General features: G+C 34.9%; 1 protein-coding gene and 1 long non-coding RNA gene across 8 annotated transcripts in view; one reads left to right on the top strand and one right to left on the bottom strand.

Annotated features, from left to right (window-relative positions):
• LOC101739491 (terminal nucleotidyltransferase 5C) overlaps positions 1 to 20,484 on the top strand; it is a 248,747-nt gene that overhangs the window by 199,462 nt on the left and 28,801 nt on the right. The window contains exon 1 of one of the 6 annotated variants that reach the window (XM_012697286.4): positions 15,859 to 17,269. The exons of the other annotated variants lie outside the window; for them this stretch is intronic. Coding sequence (XP_012552740.1) covers positions 17,198 to 17,269 — 72 coding nt within the window. The 5' untranslated portion in view covers positions 15,859 to 17,197. Of the gene's footprint in view, positions 1 to 15,858; positions 17,270 to 20,484 lie in introns of those variants that run through there. 6 annotated transcript variants of the gene reach the window in all.
• Positions 13,386 to 15,900, bottom strand: LOC134199332 (uncharacterized). Of its 2 annotated transcripts, XR_009973782.1 has the most exons (4): positions 15,798 to 15,900; positions 15,550 to 15,621; positions 14,985 to 15,104; positions 13,386 to 14,894 (listed from the first exon to the last, which is right to left on the bottom strand). It is a non-coding gene; the product is annotated as an uncharacterized LOC134199332 (long non-coding RNA). The 2 variants fall into 2 exon arrangements; XR_009973781.1 differs by lacking the exon at positions 15,798 to 15,900 and having other exon boundaries at positions 15,550 to 15,735.

The raw sequence follows: 20,484 nt of genomic DNA, 5'->3' as shown, positions 1-20,484 counted from the left end.
TGTGAGGCTCGTGTTTGCACTGTGACGGTTGTCGCGGCAGCACACCGATCGTGCAATCGCAATTTAATTGAGACGTGGAGAATCGAATTTGGCTTGTGTGTGCGTTTTAAAATTATTGCCATTTCGATTTTCATTTATCTAGACCGACAGGCAAACGATTCTGGTCTCAACCCCAGTAAAGATGTTAGAGTGTGGGACCTTTTAGTTCTACCTAATCGTTTTAACTACTCGCGGATCGGTGAGCTCCAAACCTGAGAGAATTGCTAACACTGACCCTAGCAAGAGCAGTGCTTCGCTGAATCTACTACCGCATCGGAATCGCGATCTACTGAGAAGATCCGTCGTGAAACTTAGTGGGCTTTTTCTATGGGTTAGTTCGCTGTTCAAACTCTTCTTTGTAATCGACGAGGACGGTGACAATGAAACAATTTCCACTACTCAAGATCCCTAAATAATGTTTGTGTCTGGGTGAGAGGTACACAATTAAAACTTTCTTATTACCTAAAAACAGACCAATATTCTTCGGAGTTGCCTTGTGCCGAGTGAATTTTGGAGATCAAACTGCGACCAACGTCACCGCCTTTTGAAGTCGTCGTGGCCTAACGGATAAGACGTCCGATACATTCGTGTTGAGCGATGCACCGATGTTCGAATCTCAGGCGGGTACCAATTTTTCTAATGAAATACGTACTCAACAAATGTTTACGATTGACTTCCACGGTGAAGGAATAACATCGTGTAATAAAAATGAAACCCGCAAAATTGTAATTTGCGTAATTACTGGTGGTAGGACCTCTTGTGAGTCCGCGCGGGTGGGTACCACCGCCCTGCCTATTTCTGCCGTGAAGCAGTAATGTGGTTCGGTTTGAAGGGTGGGGCATCCAAAAAAAAAAGACCGATTTTGATTTTAGTTGTTGAGCCAGCGGAGTCACTATCATTTGATTGGGACATTTCGTATTAAATTCCCTTGTCAGCCGCGTTCGTTGTTTCGTCAGTGTGTCAAAACTTGCAGTGTCGTAAGTCGATACGATAAATAACCGAACACACTGTCTGTTAGTTGCGACAATTTAAATTGTTTTTTTATTTTTTTATTGCTTAGATGAGTGAACGATCTCACAGCCCACCTGGTGCTAAGTGGTTACTGGAGCACATAGACATCTACAACGTAAATGCGGAACCCACTTTGAGATATAAGTTCTAAGGTCTCAGTATAGTTACAACGGCTGCCGCGACCCTTCAAGCCGAAACGCATTACTGCTTCACGGCAAAAATAGGTAGGGTGGTGGTACCTACCCGTGTGGACTCACAAGAGGTCCTACCACCAGTAAAAATACATACATACAGTACATATGTGTTTTACATACACATATGCACACATCTTTACGGGTTCGTTAAAGGTTATAGTCACTAAATAATAATATAAAAAAAACCTTAAAACAACTGTACACTTGACTGTATCTATAATGTATAAGCCTCCGATGCCAATTTGGATCGAATTAACCCATAGACACAGCCCACTGAGTTTCTCGCCGGATCTTCTCAGTGGGTCGCGTTTCCGATCCGGTGGTAGATTCTTCGAAGCACTGCTCTTGCTAGGGTCAGTGTTAGTAACACTCCGGTTTGAGCCCCGTGAGCTCACCTACACACGTTAGGGCGAAGCTGAAATAACCTCTCAAGGCTATCAGCATAGGTAGGGAAAAAAAAAACAAAAAAAATTTATTTCGATCCGGTGGTAGATTCAGCGCAGCACTACTCTTACTGGAACGGATGTTAGCAATTTCTCTCAGGGTCAGACCCGTGAGCTCGCCTATTATTCCGGCGAAACCAGAATAGCCCCATAGAGATTTTTTGGTAATTGGGTAGGAAAAAAAAGCCAATGATAAATAACTCACACCTATAAACGTACCACTTGGACGTCATTATCGACAGTATTGAATGCATTGAAAATTATATTATAATTTGTGGATTATCGGACGGTTGGCAACAACGTGAATCTAATAGAAACAAAATGTCCACATTGTTGTCCCATACTTTAGGGTGGTCAAAAGGCATTGCGGCAGAAACAGATAGATTGGTGGTACCTTTTTTTTTATTGCTTAGATGGATGGACGAGCTCACAGCCCACCTGATGTTAAGTGGTTACTGGAGCCCATAGACATCTACAACGTAAATGCGCCACCCACCTCTAGATATTCTAAGGTCTCAGTATAGTTACAACGGCTACCCCACCCGTCGAACCGAAACGCATTACTGCTTCACGGCGGAAATAGGCGGGGTGGTGGTACCTACCCGTGCGGCCTCCCAAGAGGTCCTACCACCTACATATGCTGCTTACAATACGTTCTACCACTAGGGACGTAATTTAAGCATCAATTAATTTTGCGAATAAAATAAATTGATATTCGAATTAGTTTTAATTTTAAATACCTCCCAACTCTAAGGCCATCGTAAATATACCATTCTAATTATCAATTCTAATGGATACATTAATTTTCTCTTGACATTTAGTTTACAGCGTAATAAATCAAGATGTATGCTGTAAAGCTATTGCTAATTGCAATGCTTAAGCATTGAATTTTCGGCAACGTTGTATGCGGTAACTTCAGCCGGTGTTTAACGTTTGAAATGTTATTCTTTTTTTTTTTTTTTTTTCTTGCTAGATGGGTGGACGAGCTCACAGCCCACTTGGTGTTAAGTGGTTACTGGAGCCCATAGACATCTACGACGTAAATGCGCCACCCACCTTGAGATATAAGTTCTAAGGTCTCAAGTATAGTTACAACGGCTGCCCCACCCTTCAAACCGAAACGCATTACTGCTTCACGGCAGAAATAGGCAGGGCGGTGGTACCTACCCGCGCGGACTCACAAGAGATCCTACCACCAGTAGTAAAATTCTCACTAATAATAATCGATTGTTTAAATTATTTTAACTACCTACCTTATCTCGGTTAGTTTTTATTTAAACTAACCTATATTATTGTTTTCTTTTAATGGTATTTATTTTTGAAATATCGAGCGCTCAATTAAGCTCTATATTTAAAAAAATGGTCCAATCTCAAATGCTCATCTTCATTTAAATAGGTTTAAAACACAAAACATCGTATCGGCAGATTGTTCGTAAATCTCACTTAAATTCTCACTTTCGATTAGCTGGCCGGATAATTTCCAATGCTAATTGAAATTATATTCATGCTAATACAATTTAAAAATATATATAAATTCAAGTACAACACGACTGTCGGCCTAATTAAGCCGGATCGACACAAACATATCAATTACGTACCTTCGTATTTTGAATAATAAATCCGAAAGTATTGTAACGAAAACTGGGTCATTGTCAATCCAAGGTGCTATGTGAATTATTTACGGTTCAGAAGCTCCATTTGATCGAGTTCCTTACGATTTATTAATCTTAAATTACATTTCGTGTGTTATTCATAGCTGTTTAGACTTCCTTGTCGTTGTTTTTTTTTATTTTTTTTATTGCCTTTGTAGGCAGACGGGCATACGGCCCACCTGATGGTGAGTGGTTACCGTCGCCCATGGACTTCAGCAATGCCAGGGGCAGAGCCAAGCCGCTGCCTACCGCTTGTTACTGGAAAACTGATTTATTTATTAAACTTTATCTATTCTGATACATCGGCGTTTGATATATGGGTATTTAGCCCACACATCTCATACCGGTCAACTGAAGTTGATGCAAAGTTTATCAGGTAATCGATATATTTTAAAGGTTTCTCTAACACTGCGCTTCCATTTAGCAGTTGCCTCTCAAGAAGAAATCGTGGCCTAATGCATGAGGCTCCCGGTGTATCTGTATCTAACTAGCGTTTCAACTATTATAATATTCGAATCCCAGATCCCGTTCAGGGATCAAACATGCAAAATTATAATTTGCGTGCTTGGTAGTAGGACTTCTTGTAAGTCCGCACGGGTGGGTATCACCACCCTACTAATGGGTTTCGGTTACCTACTACCCTACTAATGGGTTTCGGTTTGAAGGGTGGGGCAGCCGTTGTAACTATACTGAGACCTTAGAACTCATATCTCAAGTTGGGTGGCGGTATCTACGTTTTAGAGGTCTATGGGCTTTGGTACACACTTGACACCAGATGGGCTGTGAGCTCGTCCATCCATATATGCAATTAAAAAAAAAATATAAGTTCATATGCGTGTGATTTTCATAACATTTCGAATACTCAACAGTTTTCTAAAACTAAGATGTTATTCGTTGACATTTCATTTGGTCAAGCTTAATTATTTCAGTTAACGACTCATTAAAACCAAAGAAAATACAACCAGAATTATACTATCCAATTGCGTACTTTAAAATAGTTGTGACTTTATCGATGCACCCAGATTCGACGCTGAGAAAAATCCACTTAACCCTTAGGGCTAATTAGTTTATTATATCAAATACAAGAAAAAGAAAAAAAAAAAAAATTCTTTGAAAATTCTAATTAATTTCACAAACTATGAGGGAAAATCGATTTAATCTTTTTTTCTTCTATACTTGTATTCGCCTATATTTTGTTAGATGTTTTTAGACGAGCGAAAAAAAAAAAATTTAAATGTAGGCAATGACGTCCGTTAGGCAAAAAGCACTTACTTTATATTCGTTTTCATTCTTATTGTTAAAAAGTGACGTCCTTTCGCCTTACAATTTCTTAGTATTGAGTAAAAATATTTTTCTTCTAAGACTAAACAATTATTTAATTAAAAATATTAAAACAGTTATCATATATTGTAAAAATATAGTTTGTCGGTATTTAACTTAATAGAATATTGTACATATGTCTGCCGATCGATACACATACCGTTGTTTATTGAAACAAAAAAAAAACAAAGTGTTTGCTCTGCAAAGAGTTATTTATTTTATTATTATTTTATTAACTTACTTCTCTACAGTTACAATTATTATAGCTATTTACGAACATATAAAGAGAAACAACATTGGAAGCTATTGCTTCAATATTTAACAAAAAAAAAAAAAAATTATTTGAAAATTTTATTCTTTATAAAAGCACGGTGTCTTTTTCAATGTACAAAGCTAGAGAGCAATTTTTCTAATTATAGAATGAACATAGTGTCATAAATAATAATGTCTATAGTCGAAGATAATGCGCGGGCAAATCAAATGGAGGGCCAAGAGAGCTTCTTTTACATATACTAGTATATATATAAGTAGCTGCTTAACTTGGCATATCTGACATCCATAAGCTACCTTTGTCATTCACAATCAGGTGGACGGTATACTCGCTTGTCTGCAAATCAATAAAATAAATAATAACTGCAACTACATACTTCTAGCATGGACAAATAATCAACCTATTTGTATCAATGCACAGAGATTCATTTACTCTAAAACAGACAGTAAATAAACTTTATTTGTAGTTAAAATCTTAAATTTAACAAAACCTTATAGAACGTGATTAAAGTACATTTGTTTTTTGAATGTAAAAACAATCCCGATTCAGCGTAATGCTGGTTGCACGCAAACAATCAGCACTGGTTCTCATTTGGGACCGGGGTCAACGACACGTGCGCACTCCACGTAAATTATAAAATTAAATAAAGCCGAAAATTAAGCTAAGATCGATGCCTCCAATGAACACTACACTAACTCAAAATTTAGAAATTTTCGTTTTTCAATCGAACAAATCGCTTCACTATTTTAAAAGTATTACAAATTCATTATTGATGGGGTTCGAAGCAAGAGTAAATCAGCTAGTTACACAAGAAAAAATCATAAATATATCTGCAATAATAAAGATTTTTTCAACTTTTTTCATTTAAACGCTCCTCCTGTAAACCTACGAACTTGGAGTAGTGTTCATTGGAGGCATCGAGATATATTATCTATGTAAAATTCAGAATTCGAGACTCCGCATCCCGTGGTATACGTGTCTACTTTGTGAACATAGTTGTGTTTAATGGGTCATGGATATTGCCTTTTACCAAATTTGCCAACGACCTAACTCTGCCAACGCGTTTGAGCCCACGCGTTCTTTTATCTTTGACTGTAGTAAAAGATAAACAAACACGGATGATGGTTTTGATAATGGAGTGGCATACACAAAATACCACGTCGACGTTGCAAATTTGAAATCTCCTATGTGTATAAATGTAGTGTTTTCGAGAAAATCTAACAAAACTACCTCCTGAAAATATATACATATATGCAAATATATATTTTTCCACATAGGATACTTTGATTCACAATAAAATGCAAACCGACGCTTAGGATTTTTTAAGATTGACGCGTAATAAAGTGAATTATTGAGATATGCATATGGGAGTTTTTGCTGAGTATATTCAAAATAACTTTCATAATATATGAAAACATCATTTTGGCCCAAAATGTCACATAGGAGATTTTAAATTTAAACGATAATGTAACATTTAAATATAAACTATGGACAGATCTGATTCTTCAATTCTCAGATAAAAAAACCTTAGGATAACTTCTAATACTTCTTCTTTGTCTCCTACCTTATCCCACTAGGCGAGGTCGGCACAGCGAATTTTTCTATTCCATTCTCTTCTATCAGCCGTCATCTCAACACTCACTCTTCTCTCTCTCATATCGTCATTCACACACCATCCATGTCTTCTTCGGTCGACCTCTTCCCCTTCTACCTCGCACTACAATTTCCATACATCTCCTAGTCACGGGCATCTTCTCTCTACGCATCACATGTCCGTACCACTAACACAATAACTTCTAATACAAACGAATTAAAAATAACGACATATAGAATATTATGCAATTCAATATTTTGACTTTTATATTCAAAGAAATGATAAACTAATGGAATTTTTTTAAATATTGATTGAAAAAGAAGCACCAAAATCGACTTTGAACAACAAAATAGTTCCGTAATTGAAACTTGAGAAATTCTAATACGAACGGATAAGCGTGAAGTGAAATCGCGCGAACTCAATTTGAGGGAAAATATGTCAAGAGTAGCTCTGATTTGTTAGAACACTAAGATCAATCTATATTATGACAGGAGTGGCGTTGGGTAGATGAAGGTTCTTGTAAAACTTAAAGACTGGCTCATTTTGATAATTGTTTAGAATACTAATCATGTACCTTTACGTATAAAATACAGATAGAACTAAATGCTCTTCGTCTTTCACCTAGTGAGAATAATCTACATGAGGACTCTGAAAACCGATTTGTCTCTAAGCCGCGATCAGACGCTTCTATAGAAAAGAGACATTGGATTTTTGTAGGTCCAACTCTGTTCTAATTATCACTCTATAGCCCCAATATTTGGAGTAATTATGTGGGGATTCAAACTTAAGTAAGAATATGGATAGCCACTATCAGTGGTTTTCGTGAATATCTTGATAGCCACTGACATTCTATATTTAACTTTCTACTTGTCAGCTTCATGTCTGCGAAAAAATTTTGGAAGGTACATCATATTTATGCAAATGATAGTTTTTATTTATTTATTGCTTAGATAGTTGGACGAGCTTACAGCCCACCTGGTGTTAAGTGGTTACTGGAGCCCATATACATCCACAACGTAAATGATGACCTTGAGATATAACCCACCTTGAGATATATGTTCTAAGGTCTCTAGTATAGTTATATATATGGTTAACTTAAAACTGTATTTAACACTTACAACATTCACAGAACACCTTACAACTCGTAATTCACTCCTTCCGCTTCGTTTCAAGTGATCCGTTCGCTGTTTCGCTTCGAGTAGGTAGTTCCGATTAATAACTTCCTCCGTACCATCTCTGCAACACTTTTATAGTCGATACGACATCCCTAGAATTATCAAGAACATTCTCGATAAGGCCAGATATGTGTTTTCGATATTTGATAATAGATGGCGTTGTACTTCACGAGTGTTCTCGACTTTACTAGTTCTTTTGATATTCCCTTCTGCTATTCGACGATAGATGGTGTTGCTCTTACCAGCGTAACATAGTATATTTTCGGTCATTGTAATTTTATGATAAATAATAACACAAGAGAGTTATTTCATTAAAATTTGTGAAATACAAATAACACATACTGTTTGACTTGCAAATGTAATTACGATAATAATTAAGTCATTGCACTTTTCATTTACATTTTAATTGCTTTTGAAACAATATTTATTTCATTTCTATTTGAGATAAGTCATAGCTTGTTGACTTAAACATTAGCGTAAAAGTTTTTTAATTTGAACCATAAAGCTTTATCTAATCTATTTTTTGTAGTTAAAAAATATTTTTCATCTTTTACTTATTTATTTATAATGTCATTTATTTTAATTAATCGGTTTCCTTTAGTTCTTTCCAATCACTGTGTCGCTTACATTTATTTTGCTTATTAGTAGACATTTACTGTTTAAAGCCAATATCAGTAATATAACTGGCTAATTTATATATTAATTTCGTAATTCCTCCTGTTCAAATATGTTTGCTGGCTTGCTCTTTAAATATGGTGAATATGTTATCTCCAAATTAAGTTTCGAAGAACACTAACGAATAATGGTAGGCTAGTAATATAGAACATGAAATTATTCATTCATATAATTATTTGTAACTAGCGGCCAGCTCAGGTTTCGCGCGGGTCTTTAGAAAAATTTCAAATTAAAAAATTCACACACACATCAGCCCTTCTATTTGCGTTAGGTTACTAAAAAAAGAATATTATTATATAAAGATAGTTTGAATATTATTATTTTATTGAACTTTTATTTTCATGATTAAATGTTTTTTTTTTATTATTTATCTATTCATTTTTAGTTTTCGCAGCGCACGCGATGTAAAGAATATTTTAGGTATTTTTTTACACCTTGAGTTAAATTATTGGAGTTTTAGTAAGTATCCCAAATTTTTGTTCAACAAGAATATAGCCTATGTCGTTCGGGGATAGTGTAGCTTCCAAACAGTGAAAGAATTTTTCAAGTCAGTCCATTAGTATAGAAGTATAGATTTAGCAAGACTTCAATAAGTTTACTCATTTTGTAGTAAAAATTCGATGATTTGAAAAAAAATTGTAGTAAAACTCCAAATCATCATAAAGATACGTAGCATATAACGAAATGATCACTTAATTTAAAACATTTCTGCTATACCAGAAGGCCATATTTCAAAGTCGCGTTAACTATTGTTATACACTGCTAGTCACTAAAATATGTAAAACTCAACCAAACGATCCTAGCGTATATAAAATATAGAAGAAATGTTGCAATTTTTCCCCAAAAACAGTACCTATTTTAAATCTAAAACGGTTTCTTGTTTGAAAGCATCTTAGAAACAGCACTCATTACAATGCGGAGCCATGCCTAACCTAGTTTGTCTTGTTTATCTTGACATTTATAGCAGTTTCGATCCTTTTCTGGCGATATCCATTAGTCTGGTACACATTACCGAATGTAACTTGTCTGTCTGTACATGCTCGCGTCCTTTAATACAACAGTATAGAAAGAAAGTAGCTATTTTTCCAAAATGAAACATAACTAATAATTTTCGTGACGGGGAGAAGGTTGCTTTTTTTTTATTGCCTTTGTAGGCAGACGAGCATACGGCCCACCTGATGGTAAGTGGTCACCGTCGCTCATGGACGTCAGCAATGCCAGGGGCAGAGCCAAGCCGCTGCCTACCATTAAGTACTCTCCGCAAGTCTCGTTTGAAGAAGGACATGTCATAGCGCTCGGGAAACACCGTGGAGGGGAGTTCATTCCAAAGCCGGATTTTAATTACAGTTGGTCTTTATCTGAACCCGCTTGTTACTATTGGCAAGCTTAGGATTCCAACGGGTTATAGTAACAAAAATATATGTCACATAATTAAAATTAACGACCCCTATTTCTGATATTCATTTCACTAATTTGGGGATAATATTTTTTTGAGAAAGAAATGGCGGTCCGCGTTGTTATCCAACAGACAAAAGATATAGGTGGAGGGAAACATTGGGAAGACTACAGAAGAGTCACGATCCTCAACAATGAGGAAACGACTGTGAAGAGAAGATATTTTCGATATACATTAAACACAACTCAAACAGTCGAAGTCGTCGTGGCCTAAAGGATAAGACGTCGCGCATTCGTATCGAACGATGCAACGGTGTTAGAATCCCGCAGGCGGGTACCAATTTTTCTAATGAAAGACGTAGTTAAAAAATGTTCACGATTGACTTCCACGGTGAAGGAATAACATCGTGTAATAAAAATCAAACCCGCAAAATTTTAATTTGCGTAATTACTGGTGGTAGGACCTCTTGTGAGTCCGCGCGGGTGGGTACCACCGCCCTGCCTATTTCTGCCGTGAAGCAGCAATGCGTTTCGGTTTGGATAGCGGGGTAGCCGTTGTAACTATACTGAGACCTTAGAGCTTATATCTCAAGGTGGGTGGCGCATTTACGTTGTAGATGCCTATGGGCTCCAGTAACCACTTAACACACCAGGTGGGCTGTGAGCTCGTCCACCCAATTAAGCAATAAATAAAAAAAGTTCGAACTAGAGAAGGGTCACCACGTTTACACACAATTTGTGGATCTATTAATGTCATTATAAATAATATAATAATAGATTCAGAAAGAGGAGTTGTTAAACATTGGCCAACCAACGTACGTACATCGAAACGATAAGTTCACGGTCTTACAAAAGGTTGTTTCTCAATATAAATCCGGTCACTCGTGCAATGATTTATGAATAGTGTTTTCTATGGTTTCTGGCCTCAGTGATAAAATTCAATCGTCTAGTTTGGTTTGAGGGGCAGCAACTGAACTATCTCAATTTGGACGGTCTAAAATTAAATCTAGATATCGTTTTTAGGAAACTGTTTCTAGTACCACAAGCGTTACATGTTTGGCGTCAATGGGTATTCGGTCAACTTTTTCAATTTTAAATTTCTCATCTAACATAAAATGTTTTGGAAGATAATTACCGAAATACGTCAACTCGAGAACAGTAGGTTTAATTAGCTACATATGTACGCATTTAATGTAAACTAGTGACCCAGCGGTAGTCGAGATTCGACTATAATTAATTGAAATTATAAGTTTAAACATTATTATGGTTCTATTGTCAAACACTAATAAATTTCGATAATATTATCACAGTATTCGCCAAAACTGCAATATAGATCAATAATATTAATGACAAACAATATTAATCTATTTTCAATTCGATCACAGACTTTAAACAATAACAAAAGTTTCCCAATTGACAGTAAACAAAGAGTTTATTTTTATGTGTGTGTTGTGTCAAATATGGTACATGGTAACCATGGTAAACATGGCAGTGTGCGTAATTTTTCTTTATTGATTTAATGTATCATTTACGCATTATTTAAAAAAAAAAATTGCATTGTGCACTTCTTCTTTCTATTCTCTATAAGTGTGGAAAGTTTCATACTCCTCCGTCCGCGTAATTTTCGTAAAAAGGGATACAAAGTTTTTGCTTCACGCATTAATATATAGATGCCGAAACAACATTTTCGAATATGTAAATGAGTTCGATATTATAAACCAGATAATGTGTTGTCAGCTAACACGCGATTCCGCTGTGACGAGTTCAATCTGGCTAAGTTCACGGCCGAACATAGTGCCTTTTGGTTGAATTCGCTCAGTTTTATAATAAAAACTGCCTATAAATATTCATAGTATAAGCACGACATTTTTGTTTTAGATCTTAAATTGAATTATAGACCAAGATTTATCTTTTACGGATCTAAATAAAACTGTTGTGAAGTAAAACTGTTTCTTACTCGTTGGGATATAATCTACGGCGAAACGGAATGCAGAATATACGGATTTCAAAATTATTGATTAAATTTGAAAATCTAAGATATAGGAGAGTGAAAAGCTGTATACACATACACACGCACAGCACAGTTGCTCCATCATAGACAGTTGAAGATTTACTCTTTAAAGAACTTTTGGCCTAATTACTGGTCGTAGAACCTCTTGTGAGTCCGCGCGGGTAGGTACCACCGCCCTGCCTATTTCTGCCGTGAAGCAGTAATGCGTTTCGGTTTGAAGGGTAGGGCAGCCGTTGTAACTAAACTGAGATCTTAGAACTTATATCTCAAGGTGGGTGGCGCATTTACGTTGTAGATGTCTATGGGTTCCAGTAACCACTTAACGCCAGGTGGGCTGTGAGCTCATCCACCCATCTAAGCAATAAAAAAAAACACATCCAGCACTTCACTGAAGTCCAAAATATCGCTCCAAGAAGGAAAGTCAAGTTAACAATCGATTTGTGTCTGGACAAAAAAACATTAATGCTTTGGACTTCTCACAATATGGTCCTTGTTTCGGTAATGAATGATTTCGGTCGAAATATATTCATGTACAAATAGACAGAACCACGAATCCATTTAATTCATTTGCGACCTTGAGCTTTCGATTGCTGGTAAAAAAACACATTCTCAAACCTGTTGCGACAGACTAATTTATATATCACTTTTAAGTTTATAAAATTGATCGAAATGTAAAAGGTTTACAACTAATTTTTTTTCATTATTATTTTTGGTAATGAAATGAATAAATTTAAAATAGGTTGGGTCCTTGTGGGATGCCACTGAACGTAGTCTACGCAGTGTCGTGCCTCGTAGGCTCGTAGCGTAGGTCTACGCAGGCACCACGCAACCCCACACTTTCTACGACGCAATACGGACACACTTGAGCTACGTCACGCTAAATAAACCCCTCATAATTTTTCAATACAATTTAAATTGAAATTTGTATTAAAGAATTCGTTTCGCATCCAACGTTCGATATTCGTTAGTGTTAAAAATTGTTTTATTTCTATATAAATTACTACTGACGCATTTTAATTTAAAAACATTTTTATATTCCGATATTCATTGTGAAATATGATTGCGAATGCAAAACGTGAAACTCGCATAAACTGTGCAAAGAATAATTTTAATCAAACAATTGTGGTATTGTTAATGAGTGAGATGGGTATATGCGTGATTATGGCGGTGCGAGCGTGAGGAGTGATGTAGCAACAAGTCGCGGGCGGTGGCGCGGGGCCTCGCTATCGTACGTGACGTCAGGGCCCTTTCACTGTCCGAAGCCGGGCTCCAGCGTCCACGACGGCTTCAGTCCATAGATTATACACTTAATATATTCGAGATAGATGCGCAACTCTCATTTTTATTTTTGCTTTAGTTAAAGCCCGGTCCAGCAGGCGTCGCTACGGTCGATTATTAGTCTCCCTACCCCCCACCAGGTGGCTTTTTTAGTAATTTTAATATTTTTAATAACTCTCTTTATGAAAAAATCTTATCGTTTAGAATCGCTGAAATTCCCGGTAGTACTTATGAGATATTAAGGAATGTTTGATTGTGTTCAGCATTCTAATCGATAAGATCTTTTCATACAGAGAGAAAACAGTTTTTTAAAATAAAAAGCTGTAATTCTCTGTAAGCTATTTAATTTCCCTATATTACAAACAATTTTCTGTTAAAAGATTGTATGAACGTACAATTGTATAAAATTTCGAATAACAATAACTCCTCTAGATTAATCCTACTAGCGTACACATTAAATCGAAAGTTATCTAAAAGTTAATTAAGTCTAGATAATCAAATCATTCAATGTCAATTAAGTCATTTGTGCGAAATATAAACATGTCAGCTTTCCATTACAAACATAGTAGACAATTTGAATTAAATTTAATAAATTTGTTTCTTAACGATAGCAGTTCTTGCTTAAAGTTGATCGTGACAGATCATGACCTTGTATGAAAATATTACATCTATAAACACTACCTATGCTTCGTCATACAATAATTGTCATTTAAACTAGCATTGTAGAGATAATACACACTAAAGTGAATACTAAATTAATCTTAGCATTCTTATAAATATTTAGAAATTTAAGAAACGATTAACCCACAATCATGTTCATAACATGTGACATTTTGTTCTGCACAAACGTTTTGTTACATGATTTGAAAAACAAAAAAAAAACAAAAAATGTTTAAAAAATGTAATGATGATTTAAAGTACTCTTAAATATTGATAGTTTGTACTTAATGACGCTTATAGTAATTTTAGACATGATTACATTAGTTATACTTTTATTCCCTATTTAAATTATTTCTATTCTGACGTTTCTCATGCTTTAGCTTTGGTAATACTAGATGAAACAAACAGCAGATTGAAAGAAAATCATCTTAAAGTTAATTACATTCATTACAAACCATTAGTTTGCATTTTGTTACAAAAGAAACTGATGTTCGTTACATGCAAATGAATTATAAACATACACATGCAAACATAAAATGTAAATTTATCTTTTAATCCAAATTAAATGTACATTAATATTACATCTAAATAATAGAAAGGGTTTCGAAAAATTTTATTGCACTCAACAGCAGACGAGCACGCAACCCGGCTCATGATAAGTGGTCACCAGTGCTTATAAACTTCAGCAGTGCCATAAGGGTTCCTGTCTATCACTGAAGTTTTAATAAATTATTAATATACTCAGTCACAAGCATATTGATTTCACATAATGAAAATGTAAGAAACATAATCATGTTTGGGCATTTTCATTTATATCTGCTCATACAGAAAACACAACTTAGCAAATATATTCCACAGTTAATCTAAATAATTGCAAATAATGCTTTTGAAGACCGTTGACTTTTGGTCATTAATTAAAATCATCTTCTCGTAGAATTTACAAAAGGTTATTTAGAAAAATTTATATCAGTATTTTCATATATTACTAACTTACTAATTACAACTATTCAAACGTAATACTATAACTATAAGAACCAAACAACCTATTTTAAAACAAAATTGGCATCAATTTAGTTCTTATGAACTATTTCAATTATTAATTTATAAATTATAAACATATTTAAAAAAATTAAGATCCCTTGAGAGTTCACGTTCCTTGCTGAATCAGTTTCTCTTCTGAAACGGAGAAACAAAGTATCTTAAGTATGTAACAAATATTGAAAAAATACGACCTGAAAAATTTAGTGTTAATGTAATCATACTTACAAATTAATATATTACATAACACGTTCTGGTTCAAATATAGTGCATCAATCTTTCATGTTTCAGACATTTTAGTGCTCCTTATAATTTTTCCATAAAATTTTGTCATTATCAAACCTTTGTCTACAAAAATAAAAACATTATTTTATATTGGGTAGAAGGATGAACGTGGTCACAGGCCACTTGGTTATCAAACACCAGGAAACAAAACGTGAATGCCATCATCTAACTTTGGATGTGAGATCAATTGTGCTGTATTTTATTTAAACAGGAAAGCATGACTGATTGATCATTCCAAAAAACTAGTTCGGGCCCACTTGACAATAAGCATATAATACGCTGAGTTGCAAAACATAAATACTTCCACCCACTCGAGACAATTTTATTATCTGAGGTGTGTGTGTGATAGTACGAGACTTAATACCGGCTGTTTTGATCAAACTTAACATATATGATAGCTAGGCAGCAGAAATAGGAAGGACCATTAGTTGGTGCTAATTCATTTAATTATATTTTGAATAATAATTCTGTTAGCAAATAATATACCGGGAAAATAGTGTAAACTCACCGTTATCAAGGCATCCGAAATAGCATTATATTTTCGTTCTTCGAGGCATGCTGATTTTTAATAATAAACTTTCTGTAAGAAATGAAAATAGTTACACAGGCTTACGAAACGCTAACGAAGAAAAAAGTATTGGAGCCAAGTTATGTCTAAAGAGAATTCAAAACGGAGTTTCTCAATGTCTAATCGTCTAATATTCTCATAAAGCTAAAAGATGCTCTAAATTAATACTACAACGTAAAATAACTCACACCAAGACCAAAAAAAAACGATTTAAAAAATTAAATCGTTACGACATTTTGAAAACTTTTTTTTTTTGAGATTATTTTACGGCCCTGGAATTTTGAAAACTTCAAAGCAGTGTTTCCACTTACGTTTTTTTTAACACATTTTACCCTAGTTTCTTTTGAATTTTCCCTAAAATTTCCTAGACAACTTTCATAAATCCTTTATATAGAAAGCATAAATAAAATACAGAAAATAAACCACAGCATATTATTTAATGTAGGTATATATAATATAAACGCCCCCAGAAGATCATAGATCTATAGGATTAGAATTTTCAAGGAAGTCGACGCATTGCTTTTATATTCTTTTGCTGCACGCAACCTAACACTGTTCGGTTCTAAAATTGAGCAATTGTTTGCTGGCAAAGTTGGGAACTTTCTATGAAGCAAGCCGTTCAGGGTTTCATTAGAAAGCCTGTTTCTTTTGTCAGTTTTTACATTTGAGAACACTGAATAATCTTTCCACCTCAGTCTTTGAAGAAGGAACTGCTAGCAAAAGTGAAATGACAATTACAAGGTTTTCGTAAATGAAATTACCATGATAATCTTTCATGGTACATGAAGTACTTGTATATTACAATACAAGTAAGTTCTGGTGACATCAACGAAAATAGGTAAATAAAAGTTTGGCGGATTATACTTATTGGGATTCTGGGGAATCCCTAAGAAAAAAGCAGTGGCTTAATCTATGATTTACTTTACTAGAGGGTTACTGTTGAATCAAACCTTCTTTATAGTTTTTATACACAACTCTGTTTTATTCTTTTACTTGTCAACTCGACTTAATGTCATTCTCTCTCCATAAAATAAAATGTTCATTGTTTTACTTTAATTATCGTTTATTTTAAAATTCACAACAGTTACTAGTATAGGCTTTGCTTTTTACCCCGAAATATCCTAAATCCTGGTATTTTTTAAATTGTCTTTATCATCCAAAATATCAGCTATTTTTCCCTAAAAAAGGGAGAATTCCCTAAAAGTGGAAGCACTGCTTCAAAGTACGCTAACCTTTTTTATTGAGTCAGAACTCGTATCTGCCATCTAGTGAATTTATTAGTTCATTAAGGCCAAAACGTTTCAAAAATGACCTCGCCGGTTCCTAAAGATGACGCTAGTTGAATGTTCTTTTCCTTTGTATGGGAGTTGCACCCCCCTGCTTCAGTCCGCGCGGCTCGGTCATAGCGGGAGCACGTTTCACGCTTCGTGTTCCTTAAATAAACCGAATCACGCGTTACTCGTACAAAGAACACTTTCAAATTTATTTCGAAGCCAACTTGCTTTAGCGACGTCGCGCGCAAAACCCTCTCGGTCCTCCGCGCGTTTGCACCTGTTCGGCTTCACGACCAGATCATAAGAGCGTCAACATGGGCGTCATCAAATTGAGTCCGGACACCGCGTCCCTCATATCTGCCTGCGACTTGCTCGATGACATGAAGGTAAGTCTGCCGGGATCATGTGACTGCCGACTCGGGCGTTCGGCCAAAATTTCAATTCCGTGTTAATGAAAAAATTTGTTGGGATCCATTTCGCCAGACGCCGCCACTCGCCTCGCGTGGGTCGACTATACGTTCTAGTTGCGATTCTTACAATTACCGTTCTGACGATATTGTTAACGCTCCTAACAAATTAATTACTGTCAATATTTAATAGCGACAATACAATTGGCTGCCGGAAAAGCGGTGGACAAATTAAAAAAATATATACGGAAAAATTCGAATCGTGGATTAATAGATAGAGATTCTCAACGATCGACATTAGCATTGCATATTCGTAAAGATATTCGCTTTTTATAGTTCCGCTCGCATAGTTGTCGTCGTTATGCAGACGGACCACGGTTTCTAGTCGGGCAGTGAAAACTGGTGGAACGTCACACAAACAACCAACGGAAGCGGTTGTCCTTATCAGTTGTTTGTGACACGATTGTCGCAACCAGAATAGCGTACGTGAGAACATTCGCAACGTAAAAACCCGTTTTTTTTTTAAATTGAATCTAATTATTATCGGCATTATTGTTCGTTATCAAGATAAAAGGAAAGTTCGATTTTTTTAATTAAGAAAGTTCTAGAATTTCATTTTCAATACGCACAAGAAATTAAGCTAGCCGTGCTGTTTTGAATTACTATGAAACTACACGTTTTACACGTACGCAACATGGTAATTGTTGGTGTGGTATGACGCAATTAGAAAAAAAAATTTCGTTCTGTGAATAATCCGTAGAAAAATCACGTTCAAGACGAGCGAAGTACATATAAGCACACAATAGTCTATTAAAGGCAGAGTTAACACAAAATTAATAATATTCATTCGTATAAATGCGATTTATACTGTAATCTATATATTAATACGTGAAGCAAAAATATTTTATCCATTTTTACGAATATTGCGCGGACTGAGGAGTATGAAGCTTCCCACACTTATAGAGAATATAGAGAAGGTGTGCAGAATGTTAATATTTTATTAAGTTATGCATAAACAATACATAAAATCAATAAATAAAAACATTAAACACACTACTATGTATTTTACATGCATGCATGCATACTATTTGTTGATTGTCAAACTTTTCTTATTGCTTATAGTCTGTGGTCAAATTGAAAAATAGATTAAATAATGTTTGTCTTTATTGGTATTTGTCATTTAGTCTTAAAGTGTAATCTTAGTGAAATCTGTGATTATTAAAGTAAAATAAATAGACTTTGACAATAGAATCATAATAGTGAACGAACTTATAATTTCAAATAATTATAGTCGAATTTCGATTACCGGGAGACCACTACTATAAATAAATTAATAAAATATGTATATTCATAAATGACAGTTAATTAATATTCGTTTAAATATGGAACAGTTCATCGAGTATTTTACGCTGAACTTTTTATCATATCAGCAATATATGGCCATAGCTTTATATATTATTTTCTTATATATTTTAGAGGCTTTCCATCTTATACGTCTAGCTTATCAATAAATCTTCCGTTGTGATTCAGTTCTGTGCTTTTCTTAAAATTTCAAGTATGTAGATCATTGAGAAATTATTTTCAAAACTATTGCAAAAGACAAAAATCTAACATACAAACAAATAAACGGTTCGACAAGAAAACGAGTCGATAAAACATCAATAAATGGGTATATATAAAAATAAATATAGAAATATTAAATCTACACGACCTCAGAAATATATATACATACAATACATTTTACATAAAGTTCTTAAAAACAGAATGAATACAACAATGTATTAAATGCATCTAAAAAATAAACAACCCGCGCAAACCTGCGTCATGTTTTTTTTTTGTTATCTTTCAAATATTTAAAACAGAAGCGTTTGCATATTTACCTAAAAAGATCGAATGGAAGTTTTTTTATTGATATTAGAATATTAATAGGACGTTGTTAACGCGATCCATTGTATAACAATGTTGTGTTCGCATAGAATTAAAATTGTTTTTTTTTTCTATGACACTCCGACTCTTTTGTGATTATTTATTTTTTTGTTTCTAAAAATTTATTTTGGAAATCTCTATGAATGAACACTATATAAATGGTTCAGTACCTTTATTCGAATCCAAGAGAAACTCGCGATGTTAAACTGGGGTTTCGATCTTGAAAAATATAGATTGAAACTTCAAATACGATTTCGGTGGGCAGTGGCTTGTTTGCCCCGGGCGCTGCTCATCTCCGTGGTCACTGCTACTGCTTACCATCAGGTGCATGCTCGTCAGCCTATAGGGGCAAATTGTATATTATAACAAACTTTATGACTATACACACCTTGTACTGGTTCGGTCACTCGTGCGGGCTCGCAGCCTTACAAAAAGAATGGTGATTCAAATCCAAATAACAAAAATACGATGATACTGCTGTTAATAGAGAAAGGGATCTCGTATTTCAGGGACAAATCTTCGATCTACGGGACAAGCTTAATTGGCTTAGAATTTATGATATAATTGGAACACGAATGAACCCAAATTGAAGAAATGTTAAGTTTGTTAACTGTAGTGTCGTTGTTTTCTCTAAGTTTCTTTTTATTGCCCTTGAAGGCAGACGAGCATACGGCCCAGCTGATAATGAGGCTTGTCCGCCAGTCTAAGGTAATAGAAATACAAATTATCTATATATTTAAAAATGAATGGCTGTTCGTTAGTCTCGCTAAAACTCGAGAACGGCTGGACCGATTTGACTAATTTTGATCTTGAATTATTTGTGGAAGTCCAGAGAAGGTTTAAAGGGTAGATAAATATGAAAATGCTCGGAATGAAATAAAAATAACAATTTTGTTTTTCTTTTGATGTGTCCCCCGTCGGACGGATTCCTTTTGTTAGTTTAAATTTATTTTTAATTTTATTTTATACAAAAGTTTAGGTCTTTTATTTATCGATTGAGGCACTACGAAGTCTGCCGGGTCAGCTACTATTAAATAAATAAAATGTAAACGTGTATAATCTACACTATACCTATATTTTAAGGTCGTAATAAAAGTATAGAAACAATTCGAACATCTAAAAAGCGATCGGCAATTGTCATCATCTGCCATCATCATTAGCCAATACAAAATAAAAGAATTGTCACTTCTGTCGCGTGTACTGAATTTTACTAATTATCTTCAAGACACAATTAGTGTTTACGAAGTGCGCTATGACCAATTGTTTTT

The sequence above is a fragment of the Bombyx mori genome, chromosome 9, assembly GCF_030269925.1.
Source record: "Bombyx mori chromosome 9, ASM3026992v2".
NCBI lineage: Eukaryota > Metazoa > Arthropoda > Insecta > Lepidoptera > Bombycidae > Bombyx > Bombyx mori.
The sequence above is the reverse complement of the archived record's forward strand: the minus strand, read 5'-3'. Positions and strand labels throughout refer to the sequence as shown.